Source organism: Cyanistes caeruleus, chromosome 4 (genome assembly GCF_971803275.1).
Source record: "Cyanistes caeruleus chromosome 4, bCyaCae1.hap1.1, whole genome shotgun sequence".
Taxonomy (NCBI): domain Eukaryota; kingdom Metazoa; phylum Chordata; class Aves; order Passeriformes; family Paridae; genus Cyanistes; species Cyanistes caeruleus.
Window position 1 is genome coordinate 53,587,401 of NC_141704.1, and position 21,624 is coordinate 53,609,024.

General features: G+C 38.7%; 1 protein-coding gene across 3 annotated transcripts in view; it reads right to left on the reverse strand.

Annotated features, from left to right (window-relative positions):
• Positions 1-21,624, reverse strand: part of PDZRN4 (PDZ domain containing ring finger 4) — a 231,971-nt gene that overhangs the window by 13,421 nt on the left and 196,926 nt on the right. For all 3 annotated transcript variants that reach the window (XM_086884679.1, XM_086884680.1, XM_023938316.2), the window contains 2 exons: positions 3,411-3,509; positions 1,217-1,279 (listed from right to left, as the gene is read on the reverse strand). In XM_086884679.1, coding sequence (XP_086740805.1) covers positions 1,217-1,279; positions 3,411-3,509 — 162 coding nt within the window. The remainder of the gene's footprint in view (positions 1-1,216; positions 1,280-3,410; positions 3,510-21,624) is intronic.

Sequence of the window (21,624 nt, forward strand, 5' to 3'; positions counted from 1 at the left end):
TCTGTGCTTTCTGGTGGAGAACATCATCCTATGAATGCTTTTACAATCCCAGCCACACAGAGGAAAAAAACCAGCAGCCCCCAAGTGAGCCCTGACATTAAAATCTAATTTATTATTTCCTCTCTAGAAAATGGAACGCTTTGGTAAGCCAGCTAATAGACACTGTTGTGTAGCTAGACTCCCAAAGCTGATTTAAACTGTGCCAGGATAAGAGACACACGTTTTAGCAAAGATATTTCCTGCAGAAATGAAAAGATTGGAAGGAAGGAAGAGACTGATCTTGTGAAAACCTGAAAGCTCATCTGCTTAAATTAATGAAATGCAATTATGGAACATGTTACAGAAAACCAACCTGTCATCACCAAGAGTTCCTTCAGGGGCTTCAGTGAAAAAAAGCAGGGCAAATCAACTTGGAACCAGAATTAAAATGCTACAATATCACAAAAAAATTCCAGTCAAGTGATTTTTGGTAGTTGTTTAATGATTTTTCACTAGGTGAAAAATGCACTACCCATTGCTGGTTGGAAAAGGAAACCCACTGCCATTCTCTCTGTTTCCCTCTCTGTACAGGTACACTGCCCTGTGCAGCAGCCAGCCACCTGCACCCACCTATGCTGTATCTCTGGGGTAGGTCTTTAAGCAAGTGGATCAATAGAAACAAAAGGAGGAAAAAAACAAGACAACAAGGCAGTAGATTAGAAAAGAATTCAGAAAAGCAATGTATTATTGGGGGAGGAAAGAAAATATTAACAAAAACCTAATGAACCCCCTCCTTAAGTATGTTCAAGATCAGCCTTCTCCAGACAACATATTTTTGTGCGAAAACTCTTATTTCCTATGCTTAGCATAAATGAGTTTTACCCAAATTTATGCAATTGGTGAATGATCAGCACGTCTCTGACACTTATATTTATGTCTTCAGGATCCTGTTTAGAATTTGACACTGAGATGAACATAGTGGAAATGAGATTTTCTAATAAATATGGAAAAAAAACATGGGACGTAAGTGCATGAGCCAGAACGAGATTGTCAGTCTCATTTTTCAGTACACGCACTCTCGCTCCCAGCTATTGTGTTAAAAAACAGACAGACATGGATTTTCTCATCGATCACAGTAACAAAGAGAACTATCTTCCCTCATTAACAGTCCACAGAGAAGATGGCACTGCATGTTTGTCTGAAGAAAGAGTTTAAGGAAGAGTCTATTGTCACATACTTGCAAAATGCGGTCTCCTTCACGGATCCGTCCATCTCTGGCAGCAATGCTGTTTGGATCAACCTGCACAGGACAATAACCAGTAACTGAACATGAAAAGCTTTTAATGGGAAATTATAACAGCTGCACAATTGCAAGAGTTGAAAAAGTACCATTTTTACACAGTACAGAAGCAAGCTGAAGTTTCCTTTAGAGTAACAGAAACTACACAGTTCTTTAAATGATCGTATGAGCTTGTGTCAAATAAAAGCCTTAAGACAGAAAAGGTTGGGAGCATATGATTTTCAAATTAATACTTTCCTATGCCACTGTCAGGCACTGATTTTCAGCTGTCAGAGCATTAAAAATTAATGACAGGCACCCTTTTCTCTTGAAGTTCACTGTGGACTGAGAAGCTTCTGCAGCAGTTGATACCTCTATAGAAATGAGCCTGTCTTTGGACACGATTCTTTTTCTTCCATGGAAACATTTACTATTAAATTATTATCTTAGTAATCAATCTGTTCACAAGGAAACATCAAAAAAACCCTAAGGACACATATTGTACAGATCACTCACAGGTCCTGTAAATCATTCCTAGTCTGAACCAGTTAATTTTAAGTTAGTTTAACCTAAAAAGATATTTAGGGCTCCAGGGATAGTTTATCAAAGACACTACAGCTCACCCCTAAACAATGACCTACTGTTTGTTGCAGGACAATTCAATCTATCACCTTTCACTTAATGATATTAAATAATTTATTTTGCTTCATCATGACATACATTCTTTTTTCAAACCAAAAATTTGAGTTGAGCATTAAGTTTGCAGGATCCTCTACATCTGTAGGTATTATTTTCTTCTTGGGCATTGTCATAGAAAAAAAACAATGAATCTGAAGTCCTTAATCAAGTACAAAAGATAATATCAATACATTCACTTTCAAAGTTTGGAGAAAATTTTATCATTAGGATAAACAGAACATTTCAGATACAATCCTGGAACATATTAAGAGACTCCTGAACTTTCTTTGACCTGTTAAGACTTTAACAGCACAGCTTCCAACTGGTGGGAGATATATTCTTAGGTAATATATATTAATTCATCATTCTCGCTCCAAGGCTATGCTTTTCAGTTTGTTTAACATTAACAAGCCTCTTTATGTGCAATCTTGCTTTCGTCCCATTTACTGATACATAAGAGAATTTCTGAACCTCTCCACCCATGAGCTTCACTAAGAATTTAGAATCACAGAATCTCTCAAGTTGGAATGGACCCATAAGGATCCCATTAAGTCCAACAGCCTGCTCCCCACAGGATTACTTAAAACTAAACCATATGACTAAAAGCTTTGTCTAGTTGCTCCTTTAATCTGACAGGCTTGGTGCTGTGACAACACCCCTGGACAGTCTTGTTTCAGGAACAAACCAGCCTTTTAGTGAAGAACTTTAATGTCAAAATTTGTTTCAACGTGTCAAAAAAACTGACCAATTGGGATCACAGTTCATGCAGAATAATCAGCAGTGACCTGGGACTCAGAGGAGCTCTGTTTTACCCAGAAAGAAACCTCTCTTTGAATTACTGGAGACTCAAAGGGAGATAGTGTTCTTGGAAGTCTTGTGGACTGACCTTGTGAAATGTTAACAATCTGTGCTGGGGCATGTTTTCTGAGTGGAGCCAGTGAAAACCTGAGGATTCATCCCACATCAGTATTTAGAATGCTATATTTTGGTTTTCCAACATATTAATCTCTCAAGATACTCTCTCCACCCATCTGTGGTATGTCTGTGTCTACCACAACTGTAACAAACACAAAAATAATACAATAATGATTGCCACTGTTAGCATTATTGAGGCTGTGGCAGAGGGAGAATGCAAACAGGGTTGTGGAGAAGGCACTTCTCAAAAGCTCTGCCTGATCTCCATCATAAGGGCACATTTCTTTCAAAATTCAGACCATTCTCATACTGCTTTTTGCTTTACTAACAACAATGTTGCAGTTAAAAGCACTTATACTAAGGAAGCCCACTAGTAATAATTACTCTAATAATTACATGAGCAACATGATTTGAACTGATAATCCAAACGAATTGAGAGTGCCACGAGCTGGTTGATGGCCAGCACTTCTGCACTTCTGTCTAAGAGAACTTGCATGTTCATTCCCTGGCACGTGAACATGAACATCTCCCAGACTCCTCCCCAGTGTCACGTCCTTACCTCGCTGACATAGATCCCCGTGTCCTCCTCATCATCTGTTCTGTAACAGACAGTCAGCCCCAGCTTCTCCTGGCTGCCAACGCGGCACAGCTCCACCTCCTACAAGAAAATATACAGGCTTTCGTGGTGACTCTTGCCAAGGGTGGGAAAAGCTGCACAGCACAAGGGAGCGCCAAGCTGCTGAGATAATCATGCTGTATGACCTATTAATCCTGCTCAATCTTGAGACACAATGTTACGGGTGGATCTTTAAGGGGGAAATAATTCTGCAAATTAAGAAGGAAATCCCAGTATATTGAAGGCTCAAGCTATACAGAAACTGTTCAGTAAGACGCGACAAACTTTGAGAAATACAGCTGTGCATCAATTTTTCAGGTCTTTAACTTTTGGGTAATAGAAGCTGACTTACAGTAGATTACATAGTCCTTCTAGTCGCATCACACCAGCTGATTAATAGCATGTAAGACAGTCTGGCTACCATCAATCAATCCATCACACAAGTGCCACTCCCTTCTGACAGCAATCCAAGCCACAAAGCAGAAATACATGCTTCCATTAACGGCATCATTCCTTCCCTGGCCAGTGTAGTGGTGCTTCACTGCAGAAGCTGTTAGATAACAGAAAGATACTTCAAGGAATCTCCTGTGGAGCTAAACAGCCGTGACATCTTCCTCGGTTGTGAAATGACGCAGAAAATATATTTTTAGTGCCAGATGTCCCAGCAGTGGCATCTCATGAAAAGTGAAAGTTTTTGGGCAGATGGTAGAGTGGTAAGTATTACATACACCCATCTGAGTTAAGCATCTTTAGGGTTTCATAGGGGAGCCCTTCACAAAAATGCAAAACCGGACTTGAGCATTGTGAAATAAATAATTGTAATAAAGCAGGATGAACCCAATAACACAGAGTATTAGCTTGGTTGCAAGTGGGAAACTTTAGTTGGTATCTGTATGTAAAGAGAATCTTCAGGTCACATTTGGACTGTGACAGCTTCTGCTTCTGTGGCTATGCAATAAAAGGAGAGAGACTAACCTTTGCTTCGGTTCCCAGATACAGTTCTCTGTGATTCAGAGCTTGTTCCCCCAATTCCCATCTCATGACATAAGATGTAGTGCAGACAAATCCACAAACAGGCACAGGGTGCACAGCAGTGAGGACTCGCTGAGTCCAGCAAGTTGTTGGGCCCAGGTGCCAAAATACCCCAGCTTACAGAAAACCCTGTACTTCACACAGATGGGTTAGCCAACAAGCCTAGTGATGTTTTCATTTCAGCTGAACATCTTTCACAAAGCGCACTTCTGTGGCTTGCCCCCCTGCTCCCTCACAAAAATTCAAATCTATACAAGTTCACGACCTGCACAAGCCCTACAAGCTTCTCTCTGGACTTTGGACATTCAAAGTCCTCATTAAAACAAAGAAAATGTAGAAAAAAACTCATGAAACCAGTAGTATTATTTAGTTTTTCTTAGACATGGCAGGAGTTTTATGTAGGGTGGCGAAGAGTGGAATTATTCAACCGTACAGATTACACATTTGGTTTGAAAGAAGAAACACAGCAGTATGTTTTATTTGGGAAGGGAATCAGAGTGACCTGATTTTGGCATTGGAAGCAAAAGGATATGTACTGGAGGGAGACCTATTCAAAACCTGTAGTAATTGATGCCTCCAGAGGGAAAGACCACTTGACTAGAGCTGTAATATTAGGGAGAAATTACAGTAACAAAATGGCTTCAATTACAGCAACAAGGTATACTTTTAAGGAATAAAGAAGTTTGCGGTCCCTTGGAGGCCTATAAGGAAACCTAAATACACCATAAAGGACCAAAACTGGGACTTTAAATCAAGCCAAATAGGGAGCTGTGCGCAAGCTGAAATCCATTAACTTTCACTTTCCTGCTGGCACAGCCTCCTGTATGCCCAAGCTGAGGATGGACAGGGGCCCCAAGACTGCTCTGAAAACAATTTCTTCAGATACAAATGACCTTGAAATTCTCATGGATGATTTGACTCAAAATGTTATTACAACACTGTACCAACGTTTCAGCCTGCAAACCGAATTCTCTTAGTGTGCTGGCTCAATGAGCAGAAAAAAAACCACCCCAAAAACATTTAGGACATGAAAGAGCAAAGGAAAATGAGGATGTGCTTACAGGCGTCATCCTGTGTGTCTCAGAGATTTACCAAAAGCACCTGAGGGAACCAGCTGTGGCTAGTACTTGGTAGTCTTGGACCATCTCTCTCCTAAATGACTATATGGAGTCTAGTCTGATGACTGCACATGGCTGTGGCTGCTTAGAACCTGTAGATACCTACAACTGAGATCCTGGTACTTAATATTAAAGTACCCAACAACCATTTCATGATTTTCAGTCTAGATACAAGTACATACTCAAGTAATATCTCATTCATCATGAGGGAGAAGGTGGGTAAGGTCTGTTTGCACTGGAAGTCATTCCAGAGAACTGGATAGCTGGAAAAGGTAACTTTTGCCCATGGCACACCTGCACTACAAACCTCATGGCATCTCTTTTTTTACAGGAAACACAATACACCCTGGTGACAAGCAAACTAGCCAGAGTTGAAAAATATTTTAGGAAAAATTAAAAACACTTTGCGTAAAATAATAAATTTTCTCTCAGGGAAAAAGCCCACAAGTCTGATCTCTGTGTGTAACAAGCACATATGAAACAACTTCAACAGAAGAGCAGCAAGTGAAATGCAAGAGAATCTGAACTATCACAGTCAAATACATTTGACATAGTATTTACAACAGATGCTTTATAGTGTTGTGGAGTTCTTCTCCTCACAACTGGTCTTTAACAGAAGAAACAGAAAGTAAGTCTGGCAGCAGTAATGAATTTGTAAGGACATAATTTCCTTCTCTGAAATATTTTTTGATATATGCACACATGTGCACACACACACACAGTTGCTTCTCTTGGCTTTTGTCTGTGTGCATGTAGGGACTGAACTGCCAGTCTTCAAAACTCAGCATTTTCTAAATCCATGAGAAATAATATTTGGACATTCCTGAAAAGTGCTGACAGTCAGATGGTGGGAGGAGAGACACTGAAGCCCAGGAAGAGCTCAGGAGATGATAGCCTTCCCTTTTTTTGGGCACACTGGGGGCAGCCACCTCTCAAGACCAAGAGTACTTTGCTACCTAGTGACATTTAGCCAAATTGCTAAATATTTGACTTGCTGGTTTTTTTCTCTGTGTGGCCAGAACAAAAATTTAGTGCATTTCCACAGTCAAGACAATACTTTAAAGTGTTTTGCCATAAATTATTTGGTTGAAAGAGAGACATAGAAATTAGAATGACTATCCTTTCCTGAAAGACTGGGATGAAAGTTTACGAAGTAGCCAATTTCTGCAGACATAAAAAAGACAGAACAGACATGTAGATCATGTAGGATTAAACTTTCCCTACCTTCTCAAATTCATCATACTTAAAAAAAAGTAAATTAGGAATACCTTGCTTCATAAGACAGATTTTTTTTTAGCAGAGTTCCAGAAGTTTTCTGTTTTTAAGTCCTACTCCCTGTTCAATTGTAACTGCTTTGGTATGGTCACTTCATACAACTTTTTGTGACTTGTTTTCCTTATCTATAAGCAGAAAACAATGCAAACACTACCAGAGTAGCAGCACATTAAAGAATAAATGATTGCAGAGTGTTTGAAAAGCACTGTAAGAATACTATAAACACATCCTTCCAAAAAATCCCCATCTGCCTTTACAGCACTTGTTGAACCCACTTAAAAGGCCAAAACAGACTATCAAAACCATCACAGCTACTGAGCTTCCTTTACCCATACAGTATGCCAGAGTAATGGGTCCAATGAACTCTGTCACTAGAAGGGGCAACATCAAATCCAGACACAACAGTATTTTTCCTAAATGGATATTGTGTGATCAGTTAACATTAAACTCCTCATTACAATGAGAATATTATCTTGCCATTGAGACCTAGTCAAATAACAAATTAATTTTAATTAGTCTTACTCCCCAGTGTAACAGAACCTGTTATTCATAATTCAAAGTTTATATTTGTGTGACATGGTAAGGCAGATCCTAAACATTTGCAGTTTGTGATACAGTCAATTATGTAATTTCTGACCATTAACTAGAATCTACTCATCCCATTTAGCTCCATTATCTTTAGAGGAAAAGATCAGTATAGTCTAGCTTGTAAAACCAAAACAGTGTGCTTTCTTCCCTCTCCAGTTCAAACAACATCCTAAATAGAGGGGAGTTAAAAAAGACAGAAATGAGAAGGGAAGCTTTGCAACAAAAGGTTTTAAAATAAGAGCCAACATAACAGGCACACATAGGTTTTAGAAAAGGAAATTACCACAGCATACTGGAGAAGGATTCCTACCCCATCAGCAGAAAGAAAAAATGCTACCAGTCTGAAAAATTCCTTGTATTGTGAAGTAAACAATGCATTTCAGAGATGCTTTATCTTAATCCTAGAATGTTTGAATTATGGCTGACATGTTCCACCTACAAAGCCCACAGTAATGTAATGGTGTTTTAAGGCAAAAAATTTCCAAGAGATGCAGTTTGTAGATATGTCTGTGGATTCAGCAATTTTTCTGTACTAGTGAAAGATTACTAGTACCTTTTAGACCAAATCCAGATTATAATTCTTCCTAGCTGATATTATTGCAATATCATGGAAAAAAAAACCAACCAGAAAATAAAATGTTATCTTCATAGCCACCCAGAACAAAGCACCAAAAAGTGCATGACTGCCCATGGCTAAGTGGTCATGTGCAGATTCTGAAACAACCCCAGGTATGAGATGAAACATCTTTATGTTTTACCCCTTTAAAGCCCACCACCAGGCAGAGCTCCAAACTCTTTACACAGTTTGGAAATACTAAAATACACAAAGGTTTAGCTGACGGTTTTTTTGATTATGTCCTTTTATGTCTGTAAAGCTGTGTCTTGAGTCAGGCAAGTTATTCAGTAATAACTTCAGAAGAAATCGAGGCTTATTGAATGGAAAGAGGGGCCCAATATCTGATGATCCAAAGTGAAAAAGCGTAGTATTTAGCATACATTTTAAGAAAAAGTGACAAAATAATAAAGCAAAATAAAAAAAAAATTAGTTACTTTTGTCTTTGTTTTTCCTTTTTCACCTGTAGTAACTGCTGAGAAGCTGATTTTACTGTTCATCTTGCTAATGGTATTGACAGAATGAGTAATCGAATGAATGAAGCACAAAAAGCCAAGATCAGAGTACTTACAGAATAGCTCAGTCAGGAATTAACTGAGAAAGTACATTAAAGTCTGACTTATTTTAACAAATTAGTTACACTGAAAAAAAAAATCCTCATCTGTCTGAGCTGGTGTCAGTCTTCTGAGGCATCAAACAGAAGTACTAAGGGACTACATACACCTTAAAACTAAGTTTAATTCTGCAGTATCATCTTGATTCTTCATCTTTACGGGTGAGATCAACCTCCAGTTTATATGCATAGCTGAATTTTGGCTGCTTTTCACACTTTCTGACAGGGCTATTATATGAAGGTTCTATAAGTAAGATAATTTTTTCAACTTCTTGTTATTTTCTGTAAACTATGGAAGCTAAGCAAAGATGAGTCACAGTCTCATAAAAGTGTTTAGTAATTCCAACTCTTCAGTTCTTGTCTCACCACTTATCCTGCATCTCAGTGATGCAAGCATTGGGATCATTATCAGACAAGGCTTCAAACAGCCAAGCACCTGGCAGCATCTTGCTAATAGCATTCACTTTCTTGGTCTTTTCCTCCACATGACCTGAGGGATTTACCTTTTCCAGGCTGCTAAATCACCATTCATTTACATTGTTACTTTGTATAATATTTAATCTTTGTAATGCCACAAACTCATCATCACTGTCAAGTAATTCTGCTCATGAAATAAAAGTAATACAAACAGAACCTTAACTCTTTATACAGGAACAGTTCAATCTAGGAAGCTCTAGGAGGGCTCACGGTGGAGCTGCTAAACAGAAAAAAATCATCTCAAATTCAAAAGAGATGATGATGGCATTGCATGTTACATAAAATGTGTTGCAAATGAGAGTGGGTGTAAAACAGAGGGGCTTGTAACAAAACAAACAGCAGGAGCAGAATAAATGGTGTTCTTTAGACTTCATTTTAAAGCACAGTTTATTTCACCTCGAATTTGCACTGTGCAAGAAAAATTATGAGCGTCATGTACAAAGGATCAGGGTGCGTACAAGGGGTGAGATATTCACTTTAAACAGATACTTAGTGTTTCAAACAAGTATCACGTTTCTCATTACTCAAGTCATGCTTCCAACACCGAGCAGGGCTTTTTTCAGAGGTTATGTCTTTAATGGTGATCAGAAGCAATTTGAAGAAACTCAGAAGACAGAGAAGCAAATCCTAGCATTGGTAGAAGTCATCAAAACAATCTATTTCAGCTATGCTGTTTTTTTTTTTTTTCCTAAGGACTACTTATCTCTGTTTAGATGAAGAGAGTCTGTGATGCTTCTGCTGTATATTAACAAAGTAATTTCATACTAAGTTGGGTATTTTGCTTTCAGAGTTGGGGTGAGTGTTAAATATTTAATTCTCTACTTGCATGTGCATGTGTGTATGTGTGCAAACAAGTATATAACTATATAGGCACATGCAGTGCTTATATGTCTGTGTGTAAGTGCATTCCAGGCAGGTCAGTTACACCACAGAGAATCCTTCCAGACAATCATCTAATTTAAGAGCATGATTACAATTCTTGAAAACACAGTGACAGGGTATATGCTTATACTGAGAAACTGGAAATGTCAGATCACCCCACAATTCACAGAATCGGAGTAATGACATTTACAGCCATCTCTGGACTTCACTAACTTTTAATGACAAACCATATAGACTACCTATTTATTCATAACTGCAAAAAAGAAATGGCAAAAGAGAACAAGAATTTTCAGTTTCTAGAAGAGCTCTTCTGTCATAAGATAGATCAGTCCAACATAAACCCCTTCTCTCACTTTACCTCCATGACGAGTGTTTAGGGTGAGCTACTGTAAGGAAACAGCTCACAGGAGAGCCTGTGTAGGGGAAATGCCTTTCACTGCAGCTTTCTTAAGTGTGCCAATAAAAAAAGATCAAAACCCCCTGGGATTCTGGGGCTTCCACACAGAAGGCAAGTAATACTGCAGGCAAACAAAGGCATCCTAGACCTCAGAACCTATCCTAACACCATCAAGAGTTATGCTGTCCTGTCAAAGGGATTTTCCAGGAAATGCATTAATGTCTTTGTAACACAGGCTAATTGTAGGCTATGTTCCAGAAGTATTCAGTGTGAAACAGTGCAGTGAAACAGCCCTCCCCTTCACAGGTCACTGCAGGGTCCTATTGCATTCTTTTCACAATGAATAAACTTGTATTTAAAAGCTTGCAGGGGATTTAATTTGCAAACACTTGCCACTTTCACCAGAAAAACAATGATTCTATCAGAAGAGCAAAGCTCTTAACTCCTCTGGTACCTTCACCATGGAAGGTTACAAACACTGCAGGATTTTAGCACATTATAGATCAAATTTAGAACCCATTCTGTAAATGTCTATGAAGATTTGGTAGAGTTTAGGGTTTTGCTTTTAAAATGACTGACATTCTCAAGTTGTGAAAATAACCTAAAGAAATAAATTATTTTTCCCTCTCTCTAACAGTTCCAGTATGTTGTTACTCAGATTTTACACAGACTGGCACATTCACAACGTACTTGGGGGCTATTTGGATGTAAATAGAAAAGCTATGGAGCAAGACAGATCCAGCTTAGATGTAAACAAGTTGGAACTGCTGGCAGCTGTGCTGTTACAAATAAAATTGCATTCCCTGGTGTCTTCTCACTTATCATTTTTGACAGAAGACTGTCCTGACTTCTCATAAACAGCATCGAAAAGGACAAATCACCTTGGGTGTCAGATTTGCCAGAATGGATTTGGTTGGTAGCTTACCACAAAGAAACAGAGGGTTATCTCCATTCCACATGGTGGGGAAAAACAATGCTCAGTCCAAGGGGTGGGGGCTTTACCTTATAGGCTGAAGTCTCATATAATCCTCATTTTTTAAAGTCTGGTTTAGATTTAAGAACCTCTCACACAAGATTTGTTTACATCAAAGCAGAAAGTAGAAATATCAGTGACCATTTTTAAAGTGCATAATCCAATCCCAAACACAATGTAGTATGAGAAATACTTGAAAACAAAATCACTTTCCTACTGAACCCTGCTTTATAGCTACCCTTAGAGCCACATGCTGTTTTGTGTCCAGACAGAGAATGCTCTGCTATGGCAGGATGCTGTAGACAATGATGCCAGTGCTAGAAAACAAAACAAAAGGAAAAAAAAAAAGAAAAAAACCAGCAGAAAACCCCAGAATTGTGCTAACATATAGGCACCTATTAATGAAATATCATTGTGCAACTGTGGGAGCAGAATTTGCCCCTGTAGCTGCTGAATCCTTTGATAATAAAGAAGCTCCAATGGATGTGGGAATTCCCTCTTGCCCTGCAACTCTGGAGTGAAAATTTTTGGTGTGCATTATACTTCTATGTGAAAAATCAAGCACTGGAGAAACTTAAGGCATGGTAGGCCTGCCAGTGAGTATTCAGCAGTCTGATGTGTGATGAGCAGTAACAGCCTGTGAGCCATGAGTGGGAGGAGGAAGACACCCTGGTGTCAGTGAGACTCCCTTTGGGTGAGGACGGGGTGGGTAGCAGTCATGGAGCAGATGGGGCAACTGGTTGGGCTGGATGAATGATGGAGATGGACTACAAATATCAGAAGCCTGTGATCACTGTGCTATGAGAAAATTCAGTGTTGCAGTAGGAGGAATGCTCTAAAGTCCACAAGGCTGAGATAAACACTTTTAACTCTGTGGGCCTGGCAGACCTTGTGTGGCCTGTATGATTTGCATTTAAAGGATATTTTAGCTTAAAGACACATGGTGGACTTTTGAGTGAGTGTATGTCATATGGAAGTCAAAGAAGGAAAAAAATCCTTTATAAATTCCAGGCTTCGTGGCTGCTAAAGGCTCAACAGCTGACAGGGTACCCTCCTGGAAGTCACAAACCTCTTGAAGCTTAGTTAGTGTGCATGATACCAAATCTTCAGATTCCTGTCAAACCAATAAATCCAAAAATCATCCCTTATGAGAAATATTAAACCTAAAGTATTCTAAATGCTATTAAAAAACAGATTTGCCCTGTTGTCTGGATGATCACACTTACTGGAAAGTAAAATATTCACTATCTTCTCTTGAACAAACTATGGTCTTACTTTTCTCCCTGATTCTTCCACTTTCCTTCCTATTTGTCCCCTTTCATTCTGTTCTTTTCCCATGGTGCAGTATAAATGCTAATTTATTAGACATACTTAACTGCACACCTATAATTTCTTATTATATGTATGTATATATATTTTCTCCTGCTTGAGACCAAACACCCCTTCTGGTATATTGTGTATTTGGGAAAACCATGAATTCTTGCTTTCTGAGCAGAGAGATTCATGATGAAATGTTTATATGTAGTATATTTCAGCAGTCAATTTTGGTCCTTGCTACTGGTCTTTCACTCAATAGAAATGTGAATTTGCAAGGATACAAGAGGAGGTTAAACTATAATTAATTAACTGATAATATGCAGTGAAGCATTTCTTCTTCACTAATCTTAGATCCTACACTGTCACTTTCTCCTCATTACACAAAGTAGGTGGGAATAGCACAGATGAGGCAGAAGCTGAACCTTATGTTAAAATGAGATAAGCAGGCTGGAGTAGTCACTATTCCATTGTGCAGTGTGTGTGAACACCCTAAACTGTCACATTGGCTTGAGCTCCTTGAGGGTAGAGAGAACAAACCCATCAGACTTAACCAGTCCAATTTTTTTTTTCTTTTGGGACTTTCCAGAATTTCCTCCCCCATCTGTTTTCCAATGGAAATGGCTCTGACATAGAATGTTGTAATGGACCTTCTCTCGGTAATCAGGTAGGAATACAAAACTCCATGTATGACTAGAAGTCCATTAACTAATTAGAGGGCAGGAGTACATCTCCAGAAAGGGAAAGCTGGGAGAACTGCATTTGATTAGCCTTTTGAAGAGAATTTGCCTTCTCAATAAGGAGATATTGCTTCCTTTAGGTGCCAAATGCTAGAGAAGTCAGAACCGGACTCTTTGAGATGCATTGTGACAGCCACATGAGACAACAGACATCAGTTTCTACTTAGGAAATTCCAATTAGCTGTTTAGGGGGTGCTTCTTACTATGAGGGTAGTGAAAGACTGGAAGAGTTGTTCTGAGAAGCTGTAGACTATATCCTGCAAAACATAAACAACTGTATCATCTGTATAATCAGCATCCATTTATTTATCCATTTATCCATTTATCCTCTACAACAGGCTCACTGCAATTTCTGGATTTGCCTCAAGTAGGGGTAATTGAAATCCACTTGGAAAATTTAGTGGTGATGTCTACTGAAGGAAGTGAGACAACATTAGCACATGGCATTAGTGCTAAAATCTTTACACTGACTTCTACACTTCTATTTATCGTTTGTTGTGATGGAGATTAAGGTCTGAAAGGGATCCAAAACCTGAAAAAGCTTGTACTTGGAAACCAGTCTTCACATTTGAGACTTCTCTGTCCATGAATGTCCTCTTTGATACTCTGGAGTTTTCCAGGCCCTAATGGTATTAGAACATTCAAATCTGACACCCTTCACTGAGTAGAAGAAAACCTGTTGAAAGTAAGAATTCTGATAAAGTCAGGAACTTCATGTCCTCAGATGATAGCTATTCCCCTTTCAAAAATCATATAGGCCTCAGCTGTTTCTGGTTCCCAATTCCCTTAAGTTTAATAAATAACATCTTTATAGCTTACAGTCCTTTCTAAACAGTATCAAGCACCTTTTTCTAGACAACACACCTTAGATACTCAAAGTCCAGAGATTTAAAGGGCATCATAGCTACAGTTCAGATTAGCTGGAAATCACTTAGAATAGTTAACTTTCACAATACAATAAATGAAATAATAAATTAAAACAATACAGTGCAACAAATTTCACCTACTGCAGGTAAAATCATACTTTATATTTGCTGTATTTCAGAATGTTACTGCTGAGTACTTGGCTCTATAAACACCATTGTTACTGCTGCCTGCCTGCTCTGGGCCTGAAATGTGTCAGAAGATTTATCTGCCTCATCAGCACTTTCTAAACACCCAGGCAGCCAATCGAAATGGGGAGGCATAACAGATGTGCCAACATCTGCTGCAGCAAGCATTTATTTGGAAATTGGAACATATAGCTGTAGATTCAAACTCTTGCCCAGTTACAACTCCTTGTGTTTGGACAGCCTAGATCTACAACTGTGTGAAGGCTATTTTGGGATATTAATTGAAATCAAGTGGAAAATGTAGTTTTTCAATTACATTTGTGAGAAATGTACCTTCCTGTAATTCAGTTTATGCCTTTCAGACATAGCAAAGGCAAAATACTATGAAAAAGCTAATTTTAAAGTTGAACTTAGAAATTCTTAGAAAGCACTATTAAAATTCCATCCCATCCATGCTCTTGTTTACCTTGAGGTACTCACATATTAAAATATGTATAGTTAAAATATGCAAATTTTAATCACATATATGTGTCAATAAATCAAGCACATGAAGCAATAAGAAATTACTTTCGAAACACATTTTGATTTTCCTGGCACCAAAATGAGGTCTATGGGCACCATATCCATGCTGAGTTTCAGCTGTTCAAGCTTCTGTTGCACACGGAATGCCCTCTACCCCTAAACACATACTTGTGCAGATTGATAGAATCATGAGATGAAATACAAAGCAAACTCATCTTCTGCTTTTTGATGCACAATACATTTTCACCTGTATTCCTGCTCACCAAACCATGCCCTCTAGGAATGACTATCACATTCTCTTTGAAGAGATCCCTCATTAAATAAAAAAGCAAACTCCCATAGAAAGGGCCTCTCCTGTTTTTTTTTTTTTTTTTTTATTTCTCCTCTGAAGGCCCAGCATGCATAATACTGAAACCTTGTTTTAAGTCCAGTTTACTGTAAAAGGTTCCCTCTTGCTAGGGGGATTCAGCCCATGCTTCCTTGTGCTCTAGGATTTCCTAGGGTACTAAGCTTTAAAATAGCAACACTACAATAAACTGATTAACATGACTTAGGCTATTCTTAAAAGAATATATAAAATAAATTATTCCCTCCCATCTTTTGTCTGTATAGCTGGATTTCATGTTTCCAAGACAGACTACATGCACATTCAAGTAGAAGGCATATGAAAAATAGCATTAATAAAAGCCTTAGAAACATTTTGACTGTAAAGCATATATGGAAGTATGTGGGATAATAATGTAAGAACTAAACAAAGAATTTCTCCAAAACAGAAGATTTATAATCCACAGATTTCCATAAATATGAAAATATTGCCAGCACCTTTCTCTTCCTTCACTGACTGAAAAGCACATTCCATACATTGTAATGCTGCCCAGCAATAAAGTGTTGCTGAACCAAAGCCACTTTTCTTCATTTTCCTGGAAAAACATCAGCTCTGACAACAAGTAAGAATTTTTATTAGCTCCCAGGTGAAGTAAGGAATAACCTTGTGCTTGTTTTATGAAATCATGAAACAGAATGAATATCATTGACTTGATATATTTTTCTCCTGTTTTAAAACACAATAAATGGTAATAACCTTGATAAATTTGTTCGTGCCAATTTTGTGTCTTTTTCTTCCCATTTTCTCATGAGCCTCTGCAGCTGTGGACACAATTCAAACCCCTAAATTGGGATATTCATTACTTAGGGGAGGTGAGATGACAGCAACTTGATTCACTTTGAACGTCAGAATTTTGTGATGATATACAGCAATACACTCAAAATCAACGAACAACTGTGGCGGAAATTACCCTGACTGCCTTCTATCTAAATGACCCAATGACTAACAAGGAAGAAGAGTAATTTAATGGCCAAAAAAAGAGATGCATTACAATTAAAGGCTTCTGGCTTTTACTGCCAGTTCTGCCACTGATTAACTTGGCAAGTGTCTCAATTCAACTGTCCTTAGTTCACCTGCTTGTGAATCCGTGTAGAAATATAGGCCATCATAACACTGAAGAACCTCAATTGAATGGTTTTGTTTAATTTATTTATACCTGAAGAGTGACTTCAGTACTTAAAAGACTGAAAGAAAAGGGCTGCTCCTTTTATCAATCCTTTGCTCATTTATAGTGTACAATTGGCCACAGTTAGGGAGAAATTCCATTTACTACTGTCTGTGGGTAAATTATACTGATGTAAATTCATAGATATTTTAAAAATAAAAATTCCAGTGAAAAGACATAATATTATGCTGTTTTATGACAAATGCATGCTCAAACAGTCTTCTTTCAATTATTATTCAGTGTTATTCAAAGAAATACAGCAAAAGATATTCCAGTGCCACTTTCTGATCATTGTAGTGCTTCCTCAGGTCCAACTGAAAACAGTCTAATAATCTATTTACTTATCCCAGAGAATTCCTCACAAAAGAGCTTTAAAATGCAATCCATTTCTTCTCTTTATATTTGTGTGATAGAACAGGTGGAATGGGGGAAAAAAAGGCAAATCACCACAAGTGCCCCCAAACCAGACTCTCCTAAGCAACCAAGACCACAAACTACAGTCACACAGTGAACAGAAATCTGTTCACTACCTTCATTATATCTTTTATCAGTAGGTACCATATAATATTAAGAATTGCCACTAAAAATTAGAATAATGGTGTCAGTAAATGCCTCTATACTGTAGGGCAACCATGATTTAGCTATAAGTGCTAGGTCTGAACCAATGGTCAGAAAATAAACATAGTGTGCTAAATCTGTCTCCTGTGATAGCAGACAGAGAGTTGGGGTTGTTCAGCCTGGGAAAGAGAAAGCTTCAGGAAGAACTCTGAGCAGCCTTCCAGCACCTACGGGGGACTACAAGAGAGCTGGAGAGGGACTTTATACGTGGGCATGTCATGCTAGGGCAAGGGGTAAGGGCTTTAAAAAGAAAGAGGGCACATTTAAATTAGATGTTAGGAACAGGTTCTTCACTATGAGGGTGGTGAGACATCCAGAGAAGCTGAGGATGCTCCATCCCTGGCAGTGTTCAAGGCCATGGTGGATGAGGCTTTGAACAACCTGGTCAAATGGGAGGTACCCCTGCCAATGGCAGGGGTTGAAACTAGATTATCTTTAAGGTCCCTTCCAATCCATGCTATTCCCCAATTCTACAATGAAGTCCCAAATTATCTATGCCCACTTTGAGCTGTCAGTTCAGTCCCTTCACTGTTGTCCTGGAAACTGAAGCCTTCTGATAATTTTTTCATTGTTTTAGTTACTTTCCCATGAAAGTTATACAAATATAAGTTGTTTATCACATTCCTTCTAAGAAATGTCTTTTGATGGATGTTTTGAATGACCAGTGTGCTTGGGAAAGTGGTAACTTGATTGTCCAATCCCTGGTCATTGTCGAGAATCTATAAATACTGGAGTCAGAGAATAAAGGCACTGTTTTTTCTGTTCTGACACTGGGAAGTGTTCATGTGAATCATTTTGTGTCCTCTAGTGACACTTCATCACAGCAGCAGCTGCATAAGGTAAGATAAGTGGTGAGAGTCATCTGCTTTTTCCATTGAAAAACTGCTACAAACTACTACACAGCAAGTTTGTTCTTATTTCTCCTACTATACCAGTCAGGTCTGGTGACAATGGAAAGACATAACCTTGTCTACCATTTCAGCTCTTCTAAACTGCAACACCCATATCTCTATAAGGATCCATATTTCTTGAAGCCTTCTCTTTTAAATTATGTCTGTCGGTTGTTGAATTCAAAAACTGCTCTTTATTTCCTAGAGGCGCATTTTGTGATTTATCTCCAATTTTAAGAAGTTCGGGGTAACATATAAAGACTCCAACCGCAGTAGGAAACACAGTAAAAAAAACAAGCACAACCTGATAGCTGGCTTCATTGTGCAGCAACAGTCATCAAGGAACAAAATGAAAGGGGCTGACGGCAGCAATCAGCCGTGCTGGCAGTGTGTGCACAGAAGCTGTTTCCATAAAAACTGTTTGTTCAGGTGCTAGCAATCGAGGAGGAGTTCCAGTTGTGCTGCTGCAATCTCGGGTAATGCTCACACAGGGGTGTTTGCAGACTATCAGAGCTCTGGAGGGAGCTGTTACAGGCTATCAGCTCAGTAATCCTCATGTTAAAAAGGCCCTAAATATGTATTTACAAGATAGACAGACCTGTTTGTTTTATCGGTTAAGTAATCCACGTATTGAAAAGGTCTTAAATAGGAATACACCAGGCAGGCAGATCTCTTCTGGACAAATGCAGCAGTGCTGGGCTGTTCAGAACATCACTGAGACCACTCTTCAGTGGCCCATGAGACCTTCAACCCTTAAATACTTATAGGGGTTCAAGTAACTTCATTCAGATAAACAGCCTTGCTCAGACTGCTAATCTGAAATTACTCCTTCTTTATTTCTAAGGAAAAAATGCCAATAAAAATCAATCACTTCAGAAGTGTAATGTCACAGAACTGGTAAATTTGAATTTGCTTCTGAAATACCTCCCATCATCACAATGGGATGAGTACTACTGGAAGAGGGAACCAGTGTGTTGCACTGTATCTACTGCAGCGCTCAGATACAGTAGAAGAAACAAGGAGAGTAGGGTAAAATCTTCCCCTATGCAACTTCTAAGTGTCCACTGGAAAGACATCTACACAAAGATTTATGGCCAATTCTGAAAGGTTTCTGGCTTATCTCCGTTCAAGGCCCATTTTTAGTTGTTTGTGAAAACAGCTGACAGCATCTGATCCAGAAATGCTCAAGTCAATAGGAAACCTTAGGAATTTCAGCAGGTCTGGATCAGGCCAGTAGTAAACTTGAAGGACTAATCTAAATTTACAGTTAACAGATTTATGAGTGCAAATACTTAACAAAACATTTAAATGAATGGCTGTGCATAACCATAAATTTGCATTTGCATTCAACATGCATAAATACACATTTATTTCCTTATTCTGATGGAAAAATCTGTCCCTTGGGTCTACAAATCAGAACATGATCTTAAGAGTAATAATTTTTGCCCTGAAGTATTAACCAACCCTCAGAGCACTATGCATTGCTGTGCATAGGAGGAGGATGATGCAGTAAAGCAACTTGCATATGAATATTTTTATTTCCAGAACTCCTATTTTCTATAAAACAGGAAGAATCCACATAGCATGTGTGTAGTTTCTAGCTTATGCTGCAAGTGGGAAAAATCTCACATGGCTTTTTCTCAAAATACCATGTCTCTCGTGGCTGCTCTTTCTTCCAAGAATTCTTATCCTTTCATTCCCTGGACACAAAAGGCTCCATAAAACATGACCACAGAAAGATTTTACCTGCACATGATTCATGTGGCTGTCTGTGCATTTACTGACATGCACAAACTTTCTGAGCAAAAAAAGTAACATAAAGCGGCTCAGTGGTTTCTAAGTGAAGAGCATCAGAATACCTCAAAATTTCACAGAGGGCCAACTCTATCCTAAGCAACTTTTTACTGGTCTTAAAAGTGCCCCAATTGATCATTGGTGTGCATTAGAACTAAAGCCATCAGACACAGGTGGGCTAACACAATGGCTGCCATTCTCCCTTTTTAACTTTGAAATGTTTCCCTCCTGACATGATGGACTATTGATATAATTTTCCAGGCTCCTGAAAGCTGAAACAATCACTTGTACCAAAAAATGAAAATAATCAGAGCTGGAAAGTCTTTCAATTATTGTCCTTTGTGTATCCACATTGACTAACATCCGACCTTCCTCCAAAAAACAGCCCCTCAATGTTGACAGCAAATTTAAGTCTAGTCTTCCTCATATATGCAGCAACAGATAATGCAACCACTTCCTCCTCAAGGATGTCTGCTTTTGTTGTTTGGAAGAAGCATTCAGCTGGAAATGAGAATCTTTTCCTACCTGAGATATAAGAAGTTTTAAAAGCTGTAATCCCCTAGCAAAAAGCAATCACTTCCTATTCTGCTTTTGCTCAAAGGCTACTTCAGTACATACATGGTACGAAGGTCTCTGCCCTTGGATAAAGACCTGTTGACTAAACAATACTAACAGCTTGTACCTGCTTGTAACATCTTATTTTCTTGTCTCATTAGACTGAAAGTGTGGGACCAGTGATACTTCCTTTTGATCAGCTGTGTCTTTACAACATTCCTTGTTGGTTACCTTCTTTCTACAATTCCTTTTTTACTGTCCCATGATTTAAATTACTCTGACCCCTAGATTTCTGTATTGCTATTAATGTTCCAAACCTTTATATACAAACCTTTGTATACAAAGTTTCTCTCTCCTGGACAGTAGGTTCAGAAATGCTATTAAGTAAGTGCACATCCATTAGCTCATTTACTCCTCCCTAGCACCATTTTAGAGCAATGTTTAACACAGATTTACTGGGGAAATGCCTTTAGTCATTCCACCTCTTTGGTACCAGCAAGTGTGATGTATAACGTAAACTCACTTGATGAAATGAAAATATTTGAGCAGCAGAAAGGCACTCATAGTCAGGCTGGGTGGGTTTTCCTGAATATCTCTGGCTCTCTTTCAGTGATATTGACTGCAAGTCCAATGGAGCACTTACAGTTCAGTCCATTCCTGCTTCTTAAAATCCTCAGGAGTATCTGGCTATGCAAGAATTGCAAATCTTTTGATGCCTTTCTGCCAACACTCACTGATGCTGGCTCTGCCTTCATTTTAATATCTATCAGCAATTCATATTTCTTCTAGGACAATTTTTGCAGTAGCAACAAAAGGATGCTCAACTTGGCAAATGACAAGCCCCAAGCTTCATCATCCTCCCAACCATTTGTTTAAAGCATGGTACTGTATGGAGCCTGATGAACCTCCCTGGGAGTTCATCCTTCCAAGACAATTGGCTCATACTTGAGTTCATTGCATTGTGACAATCTGATCACAGCCCACTGGGCTTTTCTAGCTTACAGCTGGAGTAGAAGACTCTTACAAGTGTCTAATCCTACCACTTCAAGTAGCAGTAGTAGTAGCAGTAGTACTCCCCAGTGCTGGCTATTGTATATGATCCTCCTCTTGGTCTCTTATGGTGTAGCTCAGGTATTTAAACACTAACACATATT